This window comes from Leptonotus elevatus, chromosome 3 (assembly GCF_054856555.1).
Source record: "Leptonotus elevatus isolate MCC_2025b chromosome 3, RoL_Lele_1.0, whole genome shotgun sequence".
Classification (NCBI taxonomy): Eukaryota; Metazoa; Chordata; class Actinopteri; order Syngnathiformes; family Syngnathidae; genus Leptonotus; species Leptonotus elevatus.
This window is the reverse complement of record NC_141241.1, coordinates 29,421,418-29,435,063: the sequence shown is the minus strand read 5'-3', so window position 1 is coordinate 29,435,063 and position 13,646 is coordinate 29,421,418. Positions and strand designations below refer to the sequence as shown.

At 39.9% G+C, this 13,646-nt stretch overlaps 1 protein-coding gene across 3 annotated transcripts in view; it reads right to left on the bottom strand.

Annotated features, from left to right (window-relative positions):
- The window catches only part of cemip (cell migration inducing hyaluronidase 1), a 217,928-nt gene that overhangs the window by 107,502 nt on the left and 96,780 nt on the right, over window positions 1-13,646 (bottom strand). For all 3 annotated transcript variants that reach the window (XM_086071134.1, XM_086071135.1, XM_086071136.1), the window contains 3 exons: window positions 13,185-13,255; window positions 12,792-12,887; window positions 8,021-8,142 (listed from right to left, as the gene is read on the bottom strand). In XM_086071134.1, coding sequence (XP_085927260.1) covers window positions 8,021-8,142; window positions 12,792-12,887; window positions 13,185-13,255 — 289 coding nt within the window. The remainder of the gene's footprint in view (window positions 1-8,020; window positions 8,143-12,791; window positions 12,888-13,184; window positions 13,256-13,646) is intronic.

Genomic DNA, 13,646 nt, shown 5'->3' with positions numbered 1-13,646 from the left:
TGTGTCCTTGGGCAAGGCACTTCACACACATTGCCTCCAGTGCTACTCACACTGGTGTATGGAAGGTGCAAATGTTTGATGGTGGTCGGAGGGGCCGTAGGCGCACACTGAAAGCCACGCTTCCGTCATTATGCCCCAGGGCAGCTGTGGCTACTTAAGTAGTTTACCGCCACCACAGTGTGAATGTGTGAGTGCATGAATAATGTATCCATTCCATTGAAACGCATCTTTGAGTGTCTAGAAAAGCGCTATATAAATCCAATGCATTATTATTATTAGTAATAGCAGTAGTACCTAATCATTTGTCCAAGATGGTAAGTAATAAGTATTATCAGAAAATGTCACACTCTGCACATGTTTGTGCCTTCAACCAAATAATTTGCACTGGTGGCCCATACGTTTTGGGAGATTTCATATTAAGCATTTTTATATTTTACAAATGCTTTCATGGCGATGATTCATACTAAAATCATTCAAATGAACTTATTAAATTTGAGCACAATATTAATGCTTTAAATGATAACAAAAGTATTACAATATTTACATTGTACTGACATCCATGCAAGCTTAATTTAGAATGTTTTGTTTACTTATAGCAGCCATCCCCAAACAGTGCCATCGTGTGAAGACAGTACTTTGGCACAGCGGTTGCATTTTTATTTTTATTTTTTGTGGCAACAACATCTTTGTTATGCCGGCGTTGCTTCAATGGGAAAAGTCTTATGATTGAAAGTGTTTAATCAACAATGAAAAGTGTGGGTCAACAATGAAAAAGCAACTATGGTGGTTCAGCGCTATTATAGTTTACGATAGTCTGGCGGCCATGAAGGCAACGGGGGACTTTTTGTGAGCTACTCACTAGGGATGGGTACCAAAGACGGTACTTTTTGTGGTATGAACCGATTTCGGTCGGTACTTCAGAGCACCGATTCACGTAAAATCAAACTTTGTGTCGGTTCTGAAGTTTCAGAGTTGTTACTGTGCAGGAGTGGAAGAGTTGACGATTTTCCAAGGCGCACTTGAACGCAACGTGCACCAGCGTACTGACGTCACCCACTCGCACAGGATTTCACGTACGAAGAACGAGGGCGCGGTCGGGGCTCATGGGAGCCCGGCTGGCGGTAGTGACGGGCAGCAAGCGGGTACTGAGGCGGCGGTCGGTCGGTCTGTCTCACAGCTGAGCCGCGGCGGTCGGTCGGTCTCTCAGCCGAGCCGCCGCCGCCTCGATCTGCCCCGCAGCATCCACGCAACCTGGTCCTGGCCGCGAACGGCGCTGTGATGCCTATATTTCCGGGTTTGGAAACGAGCGGGATTTTTGCGCCGCCAATCCAAACAAATATAGTTTATGAAGTATGAAAGCCTCCGCGCCGGGCGGAAGCTATGGAGATAAATGTGTGTCTTATTTTTAATCAAACAAAAATGGGATTTCAAATTTTAAAAACAAATTGCAAACAAAAAAACTAATTGCAAACAAAAAAACTAATTGCAAACAAAAAAACTAATTGCAAACAAAATTAATGAATTTGTATTTTGTTTTTTTTACTTTTGCAAGCAAGTTTTTCAGTTTTGTTTGCAACTTCTGACTTTTGGTTGCAAATCTGTATTTTGATTGCGGATCAGTTTTTTAGTTGAAAATCTGTTTTTGGTTGAACATCTTTTTCGGTCTAGTGCAAGGTCCTCTGCTCAACCGATGATAGAATGTAGGTGTGACGATTGGGGGTGTGGCAATGTCCATCTGACTCTTCCTGGCTCATTCTACAGGCAACTCCAGCATCGAGGTAAATATTGCTTCTTCTTTTTTTTTTTACTTTTCTGTTGTAGTTATATTTTATATTTATCTAAAAGCAACTCTTGGTCTATCGTTTATCCGGTGCTTTGGTCCAACCATTACAATTAGCGTAATCACTCACTTAGCAATGCTAGCTAGCTGTGATAGCCTGATACCTGACTCGTTCATTAACCTATGTTGTTGGCAGTCGAAACACACAAATATACGGCTCACTGGGAGAGCTGTTAGTATGAAGGACATTTTAGGACATTTTAGGACATTTTGAGTGGTTCCACCACACTGGAATCTCTCTCTAAGTAGAAGGATGCACTGGTGATTTCCTCATCTCAAACAATTGATTGAAACAAAAGTTAACATCAATGGTGGGTACCACACAACCAGAAATTTCAACATCTCAATAAATCATCATGTGCCCTTGAGCATCAATTACAGCTTGACAACGACGTCTCATGCTGTTCACAAGTCGCCTCATTGTCTGCTGGCGTTCCACTCTTCTTGAAGGGCATTGAGGTTCTGGGGTGCAGAGTTTCCAGCCTCTACACAACGACTCTGCTGATCCCACAGGTTTTCAATAGGATTCCTGTCTGGAGAAAGTGCAGGCCATTCCATTTGAGGTACACCAATCTCCAGAAGCTGTTTCCTGATGATGCCACCTCCATGAGCCGGAGCATTGTTGTTTGTGAATTTTGGAGTTAAGCTCCTTGTTAGAGAACAGCAACTTGTGCAAAAAGTACTTAAACATGTGCATTCAAAAGCTTAGAGAAGGTCACATTAAGTTCACCTGTAAAGATTTGAATGCATTTTAAGGCTTGTCATGAAATTTCACCCAGAAGCCAAATATCCCGAACTTTTTGTGAGTAGTGTATATAATTTAGTGTAAAACATCATCCAAGATTTTCTTTTTAATTCAATGTGATAACTTCCGACCTTTTGACAGATGCTAATTTGGGTAAAATAAAGTATAATATTGTGACCTTTCTAAATCTTTATATCAGTCCATAGAGTTACTGTAGCTTTCATGAATTAATTTGACATTCCAGATCCATCAATCTGAAGAGCCCCTTTCTTTGGACCATGGCAGTGAACAGTGCACGGGGTCATCGTATGTGCCATCCAATGTGCCATCCAATGCTCTTTGTCAGAGGAAGGACTTGCACTACAGCAAATAAATCCAACCTCTTATTCCTTCAAATCTGGTCAAGACATCTTCTTGCAGACTCTCAATGCTGCGGTCTCTGCAATCAAGGAAGTTGCAGATTGGTCCAAAGAGACATTACATTTGTTTATGTCACCGATGAAAACAAATTTTCTTTATTTTATATATATATATATATATCTATATATATATATCTATCTATATATATATATATCAGGTAAGATGTGTTTGACATATGATTTGTAGAGTTAACAAGCAATAAACAATATAACAATCACAGATTAAAATTATTACATAATATTTTAATTCCCAACTATCACAAATGTAATCTCTACTTCAAACAACAAGACGTAGGGGGAGCAACTACTGTAAATAAATTCGACTCGCAGTCCTGCTTGTATGTGAAGCGAATGCAAAGACTTATTTTATGAGTAAAACAAACAAACAAAACTTCATACTAACAGCCATCCCAGTGAGCCGTGTATTTGTAGTGTTTAGACTTGCCAACAACATAGTTTAATAAATACGTCAGGTATCAGACTATGAGAGCTAGCTAGCTAGCATGGCTAAGCAATGCTGAGAGTGATTACGCTAATTGTAATGGTTAGACCAATGCACCGGATAAACGACAGATCAAGGGTTGCTTTTAGATAAATGTAAGATATAACTAAAACAGAAAAGTGATTTTTTATTTTTTTTTGCAATATTTACCTCGATGCTAGCGCCGACTGTACAATGAGCCAGGAATTGTCAGATAGACATTGTCACACCCCTAGCTGACCAATGAACGTTGTCTCAGCGGCTTCCAAGCTGACCAATGAAAAGGCTTCTATCATCGGTTGAGCAGAGGGCCCACACAAGACAGAAAAAGATTTGCAACCAAAAAACAGATTCACAACCAAAAAACAGATCCGCAACCGCAAAACAGATTTGCAACCAAAAGTCAGGAGTTGCAAACAAAACCTAAAAACTTGCTTGCAAAAGTAACAAAAAAATTATACAAATCCATTAATTTTGCAATTGTTTTTTTTTGCTTGCAAATATATATATTTTTTAAATCTCTTTTTTGGTTGATTGAAAATAAAGACACACGTTTCTCTCCATAGTAAGCTGGCAATGTCCCCGCAAAATCAGCGCACGGCTGAGGAAGGTGTCGCAGCGGTCTTCCCCCAGCGAATGGAATCATGCTGGAAGGCACACGGCTTCACCATTGTTAAGGTATATAGACATTGTAATTTGGATATACTACTGGTGACCATATTTAAATTAGCAAAAGATTGTGGCCAAAATGTAGCGAACATTACAGACTATGTCGGGTACATTCAAATGATTAATTTGGATCAAATAGTTATTTGTTCATATCATGTCCTCTTCCAACTGTCATTTTTTAATATTTGAGTCCAACGTGGGTTCAAAATTTGAGTTCATTGCGCGGCAGGCTTTACAGTCCTTGAAAAACAACTGCACAACTGCATCAATTATTATTAATTTATATATTTACTGTTGTTCATTGCACAGAACTTAGATTCACACAGTTTTTTCTTCTTCGTTTTTTGTAATATTAGCTTATGTTTATTAATTATACTTCAGTAATTGTAAAATGTTAAACCTTTATTTTTTACTATTCCTCTCTGGCACATTTGAATGCAATTTTATTTTTTAATGTTTTACATATTGAAAGGTAATTGTGAAATTGATTTTTCAAAATATTTTACTATTAAATAAACAATTATGAACATATTTGCTAACACCCAAATAAATTAATAAATACAATTTAACAAATAAAAATAAAAATAAAAGAGAGCGAGTACAAAAGTACAGAAAATTGGTACCGTTGAGTACCGGTATCGATTCCCAGGTACCGAGTATTGGAACAGTACCGGTTCAAATGTGAAAGGTACCCATCCCTACTACTCACACAGGCGGACTTACTGTACATATGAAAGTCCGTGGCTACGCCTTGTTGTTGTCGTGGTTACAGTTGACAGAATTGCACCGAACTCTCATTAGTTTTTAAAAATTACCATTATTATTATTATTATTAGGGCAAGCACTGATTTTGTGGGCCACGACTCCAATTTACGGGATGATGAATTGAGCTTCAAAAGCCGTGCGTGCACACGCTACACGGGGACAGTTAGTCACTCTATACCCGGGCTACCACTAAATTTTGCTGGTGCAACAACACGTCATAAATATCAAAGAACACACCGACCGGATCAAAGCCAGAATTGGGTGAGTGTCGAAATTAAGAAAACAAGTTAAACTAACTGGAAATGTAAGCTGCTCAATTGGAGGAAATTGAATTTGAATCGCTACTGTCATGTGTGGCCGAAAAATGAAACTGCACACTCCCTTCTTCACATACACACTACGCACATGACACATCTGCAGACAGAGGTCCGGAAATTTGAACCTGAATCCAATCTAACAATTGGCCAGAGGCTTGCATGAGTACCCGTTGTGAACAGATAAGTTGTTTTCTGCTAGTTAGAAGATGTTTGAGTCATACATGGTCAAATAATAAAGCAATATACTTTTGGGCAAAATTGCTCCATAGAGCAGCTTCGAACAGCTGACAAGTTACACACAAATGCAAATTACCATGATAACATTTAACTCATAGCATACACAGCATATACACACGTACATGCAGTATATTCAGCATAACCCTCAAATGCAGCTTTGTGTTTGTCAACACTAGATTAGCCCATCAATAGGTGTTCAAGAACATGGTTTTAGTATGCATGATTGTATATTCTTGAGGTTCTCAAAAATAAAGCTCTCTTCTTGTGAAAAAATCATGTTCATAGGTTTGATATTAAAGGGTCCATATCACACTATTTTAACCCCTTCCACCATTAACTATAGGCATATATATGATTAAATCTTACCTTTGACACCATGGCGATGTAATTTCTTATGAAATATGAGTTATTTTGCTTGATATTTTTCTAACACAGAAGTAAGACGCCCGGTTCAGTAAAACTCCGCCTCTCTCCGTGTGGCTGCTGCACCTCTCTCGCCCTACCCGACTGCTGTGCGCACCACTCACAAAACTCTGGAGCTCTCCAGAAACTGACCGACCTAGCGGCCCGCCGGTCTCCCTCCAGCAGCGGGGAGGCTGCGAGTGAATGCACCGGCGCCACCAAGACGCCCCACAATCCGTCGCGGCAGGTAGTCTTGAAGGCAGCCAGCGAGCCTCCCGGCCAGCGCCTCGTTTGCACACTCCTGCAAGTGGCTTAGAGGCCGCAGCGAGACCAGCAAGCCGCTGCAGTACAACCTTGTCTTCTTTAAAACACTTTAGATACTACTATTATAGCAGTCAGTCTGTTTTTTTGTTTGTTTTCTTCTTCTTCTTTTTTTAATTTTTTTATTACGTTGCTAGTGCTAATGGTACCGGAGTTACGGTGATTTGAAAAACATGCGTATTTTCCTGTTGGGGACGACAGGTTCGTATTTTGAGGATTAAATGTGGAAATTGGATGGCTGTTCAATTCTTCAATAAACATTTGAAACAAAACGGCTCGTTTGCCACTGAGGACTGCAACAAATTGTAATGGAGGAAGAAAAAAAAAAGCACTGCGTGGGAACTTCTGCTTTCAGGGTGAGCATGCTACCCACTACCATTCGCTCATATACATTCATCACTGCAAAGTTTGCACTTGTAGTTTACACAAGTGTCAACCGCAGCACGTCTGGAACCTTTCTGGAAATTTAAGATGGCCAATTATCATTGCACTTTGGCATTGCAAATGTGAAGGATAAGATTGATTTGCCTAATGGGAAGCTACTGCCCAAGAATACCTGGCTGCAGACCAACACTGTCAGGATAGGATCTGCTGTTGCGATAGTAAAAAAGTACTCCTCACGCTTAATATAGGGATCTGTAATATCCAAGATGTCCACATGTATCTCATTATGTCCATTTCATCAAAGTGAGATATGTGGTATAATGTTTACTGATAAAGGCTATATTTATCACTATCCTGCGAGCACGGATTTCTCAGAGAAAGGGGGCGTGTGTTTAGTCCGCAGAGGTGATGCGGGGGTGGGTCCTAACTTGCACACGTCAGCTAGTGTGGACCCGCTCATTTTCTTGGGTGGGAGGGGCTGGTCCTCGGAGAGAAGGAATGACCTACGGTGCTCAGAGATCGGTGAACAGAGGAAAACACCACTTTGGGGGTGTTTTGGTGAGGAATTAGCATTTTAACATTGTTAAAAGCTCCCCAAAATTTATTTTTACATGATACGGACCCTTCAATATACTGGTTAAATGCTTTGAGAAACTCATAGCAAACAGTTCATTAAATTACGGAACAATTGAAAACAGAAGTTCATATGATTTCATCAAAAAACAAACAAACCACTGGTTAGCTCTTTTTTTTTTTAAGAATCAAAATTGAGAATCATTAGGAAGTCGAATTGAGGCGAGTAACCAGAATCTGAACCAAGAGCGTCCAAATTCAGTGACTTCTACATTTCCAATAAATACTGTGCCGTGATGTTAAATACGCCCATTGGCTATTTGAAAGCTGGTATTTCATGCTGCAGTCAAGAACAGGGGCGGGCAAACTCGGTCCTCGAAGGCCGGAGTCCTGCAGGTTTTGGAAGTTTCCCTCTTCCAACATAAGCTGATTCCAATCAACAGGATCGTTATCACTCTTATGCAGAGCCTGCTGATGAGCTGATCATATACCAGCTGTGTTGGAGAGGGGAAACATCCAAAACTTGCAGGACTCCAGCCCTCGACAGAGTTTTCCCACCTCTGGTCTAGAGTGCAACCATTGCGAGAAATTAACAGAGCTAGTAGTATGAGGAAGGAAATTCCTTTTGTCAGGTAACTTTAGAGGGTTACCTGCCACATTGGCTGGTAATCAAAAAATATAGAACCCTGTACCTAAAGGCAAATGGTATTTGCTGTTATTTAAGGTTGTATGCTTTGGTGAATTGGCAATGCTTGAGATATTTTTGTTATGTTTTTAGCAAAAAGCAGCACATCCTGTAATTATTAATGATCCTCAAATTTCTGATTAAGGTATAGGATACAAACTGTATGCATGTACAGGATTTACCTGAATGTCCAGAGGACTGTTACACAGACGGTCCGGATAGGCCCCACGCAGATCTGTCAGTTTCTCCCAGTCACCAGATCCTCTTTCATCATCCCTGTCAAACCATTCTGTCCACTCAGCCTCTGCGGGACACAAATACACAAAGTGGGATTGAATGTCAGATTTCATTTACATCTATGCCATCTTAAATACTGTATTCTTGGAAAATTTGTGCATTACAATAAAAGTGCAGCTGGGATTTATTTGCCTGTCCCTTTCATATGGTATGCACAGAAGCAGGACGTTGAAATGTACGAAGTGTGCAACCGGTAACACATTTGATGTGGGTTGCCCTATATATAACATAATTAGACGCATGGCAATGTCATTGTGGCCACGACAATTGATTTTAACAGCCTTTTGCATGTAAGTCTTGAGGGCTCTATTTTGGTAGACTGGCACCCGTGCGCTTGGTGTAAAAATGGATGTACCTTCATTTTGATGCAGGCACAAGTCTAGTCTACCATGTTTGGAGCAATGTTGTTTCTCTGGGTGTTCTGGCACATGAAGCTGCCGCGCCCCCAACAGTCTTAATATTTTGTTCACAGAAAGTAGACTGCGTTTGGCGTAAAAACGGGCACATTTTAATTTGGTAGACCGCACCGTGCATCACTAGGTGTTCCACGGACCTAGGGCGTTTCCTATTACACGCCCTCTAGTGGATCTGCAAATTTGGTAGATTTTAGACTCGGTAAAACCACGTCCATCTCATGGAGCAGGTGGTGTAATGCGATTTTGGTGCACTACATGGAAACACAGGCAGACAGAGTTGTGTGTGGTGGTGAATATATTTCATACATAAATATGACAACAACATGGGACAATCCCTCTGAATGATTGTAGAAATCAATTCATTGAACTATTGGTAATTATAATTATAATCTTGAAAATATTTTAATAGTACCCATCTGACTGCGCGTCACGACTAGGTGTCACACATGGATACGCGACTGGGAGGTGCACGGCAGTGTCCAATTGCAGATATCGCATGTGTGGACAACTACATATTCCGCAAGGGGAGATCTTGCAGTTGCATATAGACAAACTTTATTTGAAAATAAAAATACATATATGTATACATTTGTACATATACAACAAGATAAAATCAAATTTTAGCTCGAGCAGCATTTTTGTTCTACCAGTATTCAATTTCAAAACAAGATTCTGTTGGAAAAGAGTGTAGGAAGAAGTCACACAACTTACCTAGTCTCACCCCTTATTCCTCGTCAAAATGTACCACTTAAATTCACCCTGAAACCCTGTTCGGGTTATAGCAAATAATTTAACAAAGTAAACAACTAAAATAACAACAAAATCAGACAAATAACAAAAGCCACAAAATTTAAGCAAAAATTATGGAAATGACATCGCTGTATACAAAACACTAATTTTTCAAATCTTAAAAGATTCAGACCCATCACATAAAGATAAAAAAGCGGGCATTTAACAATTTTGGTCATATTGTACGTGATGTGCTCAGATAATCTCATTACAGCTTTCCATACACATAAAGGTTATATTCTACCACTGGTCAAGAATCCTGTCCTCTGAGGGAAAGCTCTCGCGTGATCACACGTGACATCACAAACACGAAGACGACCAGGCACTTATGCTCCGATGATTGCTGTATGTTTCTAAAAGGGCCAGGAGATGAGAACAGTGTAAGGTGTTCATGTCTGCAAGGAAATAATTGCTTTGAAAAATAATTTCTGCCGCCTGTGGAACCCACGTTTATAGAAAAATGACATTGGGTAGGCTGCCCACAGAGCATATAGGCTGTTGTCAAGAATTTTTTGTATGACTGGGGAATTACTTTCATACAATTCCAATCAGATGAAAGATGAGAAGTGGCAAATTCATGGGTGTCAAACGTATGGCCTCCAGGCCAGATAAGGCCTGCAAAGGGGTTTAATCCGGCCAGCAAGATGATCTTGTAAAGTATAAATATATTCCTGTAAATAACATTTTTGACTTGACTTTCCCTTTAAACGTCTGTAAACCAGAGGTAGGCGCATCAATGACCTTTGAGCGTCCGTCTTTCAGGTTAATCACTGAATGTTCAGAAAACACAGACTCTAGCATTTAACTTCTCTACTACTCCTGAATTAACCGAGAGGTACAACTTTGATTGGTACAAATCGTGTATCCATTATCTTGGAGTGTTCCTGCCAAAGGATCTGTCCTCTATGTTTGCCGTAAATTATAAACACATCACCAAACAAATATATGATTTAGACCGACGGGGTGTGCTCTCTTTGAATATTGGCAATAGGATAAGATCGATTAAAATTATTATGCTTCCCAAGCTATTGTATCTATTTACTGCCTTACCAGCTGAGGTCCCACTGAGTCAGTTTAGAGAATGGGACAAGCTTATATCCAGATTTGAATGATGTATAAAACTCAAAAATACCTCGTATCAAGTACTCTCTCCTGCAGTTACCTAGGGATGGTAGAGGCATGGCATTGCCCTGCCTCAGGCGTTACATTGCAGCCCAGCTAAGACCGCTAGTACTCTGGTGTACCAAGTCTTTTGAGGCTAAATGGAAGGGGTTAGAATTCTCATTGATTAAAACCCCAATATAAACTGCTCTTAGATGTATGGATTGCACTACTACAGTTTTGCAGTTAAACAATTCCTGTGTTAATGTATCCATGAAACATGGCTGCAAGTAATTAAGTAATTTCAACGACATAGGCAGGTTGGGGTTTTGGGCTGGCCCTCATACAATCCGCATTTCAAACTGGCCATACATGTTCATCGAATCAGACAATGCAATGGGCTCACCTTGGTGTGACTGCCCTTTGTGGAATAATTAGTAAGGGACTAATTGAAAGCTTCCAGGCTCTGTCTCTAAAGTATGGTTTAAACAGACAGGATTTATTCAGGTTCGTCATTATTTTGACAAAGAAATACAATGTCCCCAATTGCATACTCCTCCCAAGCTGATTCGAATGTTTATAGATGCTTATAAAGGATCAAATCCTAAACATATCATCGGACAGCTCTACTGGTCCCTTGGTGTTTTGAAAGATGATGTTACAGTTCCATATCAAACATCAATGGGAAAAAGACAAGGATAGAGATACCTGATGCCGTCTGGTTAGAGGGATGGAGGTCTCAAATCTGTACAACCAACTCATTTATTTGGAGAGATTTTTGTTGGAAGAGTTTGGTCCGTTATTTTATTACACCTAAGCGACAGTCAAAATTGTGCACTATTGATATTCCATGTTGGAGAGATTGTGGTTATTCTCAGGCAGACCAGGCCCATATATTTTAGACATGCCCAGTTATTTTTACTTGGAAATGGCGTTAAAATTAATGTCCACTGTATGGGGAGTCCAACTTGAATTTTTTTTTTTTTTACATTGTTTCTTGGGTTGGTTCCTGAATCTTTACCTTACAATGATGCATACCTTTTTCGAATAATGATTGCAGTATGCAAAAAAGCTAAGTGTTTGTAATTACAAAGCGTAATCATTATTGTGACCTTCTAGCCCTTTTTTCTCCCCTCCTCCTCTCATGTTTGTACTTCTAAAAATGTTTAAAAAAAATAAAGTATTTAAAAAAAAAATCCTGGTCCTCGAAGGCCGGAGTCCTGCAGGTTTTAGATGTTTCCATACTCCAACAAACCTGATTGCTATAATCAGCTCATCAGCAAGCTCTGCAGAAGCCTGATAACGATCCTGATCTTTAGGATCAGGTGCGTTGGATGATGCAAACACCTAAAACCTCCAGCACTCCAGCCCTCGAGGACCAGGATTGGGCAAGCCTCTTTTAAGTTAAAACCTCCAAGATCACAAACTGATCAATGTTCCTTTAACACGCATCATTCATCCAGTATCAGCGGCGGCAGATGTGCCTCAACAGGGAGCTTTGCGGAGTTTGTCTGTGCAGTCGGACCTTTTATTAAATTCAAGTTTAAACCGCTGCAATAACAATCTGATGCCCCTTCAACATGGTGTTCAGAGACAACCGACATACCCTGAAAGCTTTTCGTCATGGAGTTGTTGACTTTCGAGGACAGTATGACAGTACTAAAATAATAGTTTTTCGGGCCTTGACTTTGTTTACAAGCGTCTCCAGGTTAAATTTTGTGTTTTTTTATTTGGGACTCATGGCTTTACAATGTGATTATCTGATCATGCAGGGTAATCATTCCCACTATACTAATTTGTATATTTATGTACGGGCGTGGAGTGGGAGGAGTCTGGTACTCAACTATTCTGCATTGATTGAGATGTATGAAAAGAATGTGCTTGGATTTATGCATCTGGATTTTTTAGCCGTATGCCGTGTTTTAGTATGAAAGCCACGCAAGTCTTTGTACATTAGGCCCCAGGTAAGTATTTTTCCAACGCAAGACCTCTGGTGCATAAGACGGACTTCCAAGACGTCACAGAATTTGCATTGGAGAAAGTACAACTCACTTGAAATCGCTGTTTGTACAAACGCGTCAGTCTATGTGCATCACGTAATAATGCTGTGAACATACTTCTTGTGCTCATTGTCTTTTAACCTAACTTTACAAGACATTATTGATTTTTCCAAAAGTCAACATATACCGAACCAAACCGAAAACTGAGATACAAACGGAAGCATGGATATGTTGTGAACCGACCCCCCTCCCCAAATTCAAACGTCTCTGGAACAAATACCAGGCTTGAGCTGAACTTGCATCGAGGTCTGAAAAGCAACAGTTTACAGTGTAATGGTTTGAAGAGGTACCTTGCAACCACTGGCTGCTGGCTGTGATGGTGAAATGCTCTGCATAGCTCAACTGAAAAACACAGGAGCTTTGGGCTTCTGAGGAGGCTTTGGTCCCTTTTAACAAAAAACAAACAAAAAAATGCAAAATACATTAGTCTACAATCTAAAACAATAATTGTTGAACCAATTTAATATTACAAATTTAATTGTTGACCAACTTAATAAAATTGCTTCAATTGGTAACACACGATTGAATTAAGTTAATCCAAAGTGAATATGCGTTTAATTAATTATGAGGTCATTATTAATATATTCACTTTGGATTAACTCAATTCAAGACTTTTTTCCCCCTGTGTACGCTGGAAAGGAATTGACTCACTGGACAGCATAGACTGAAAAAAAGGTTCCTACCTTCATAGAGAGCATGATCTTCTACAGCTGAAGATGGTTTTCCTTTCACAACTATAAAGGACCATGGATGTCTGTGGAGAAAAAGGACGCCATAGATGAACTGTAAAAATTATTATTATTTTTTAATCATGGGGGGGAAAAACAGGACTGACAGAACAAATATGTAGCTAAGGAAGGAAAAAACACACACGCAGTCGTGCACACATACACAGTCACCTTACACACATACACAGTCACCTTAATTAAATGAGCTATTTCAGTGTGCTTTCCGAGAGGAACAAAATGAGCTCTGTGCGCGTATGTGGGCCCATGAACGTGTCACCATAAAGTATAGCACATAGTACGTTTGTGTCAATAGAAATAAGAGGTACATTCATTCATTCATTCTCCTAACCACTTAAACTCACTACGGTCTGTGGGCATGCTGGAGCCTATCTCAGCTGTTTTAGGGTGAGAGGCAGG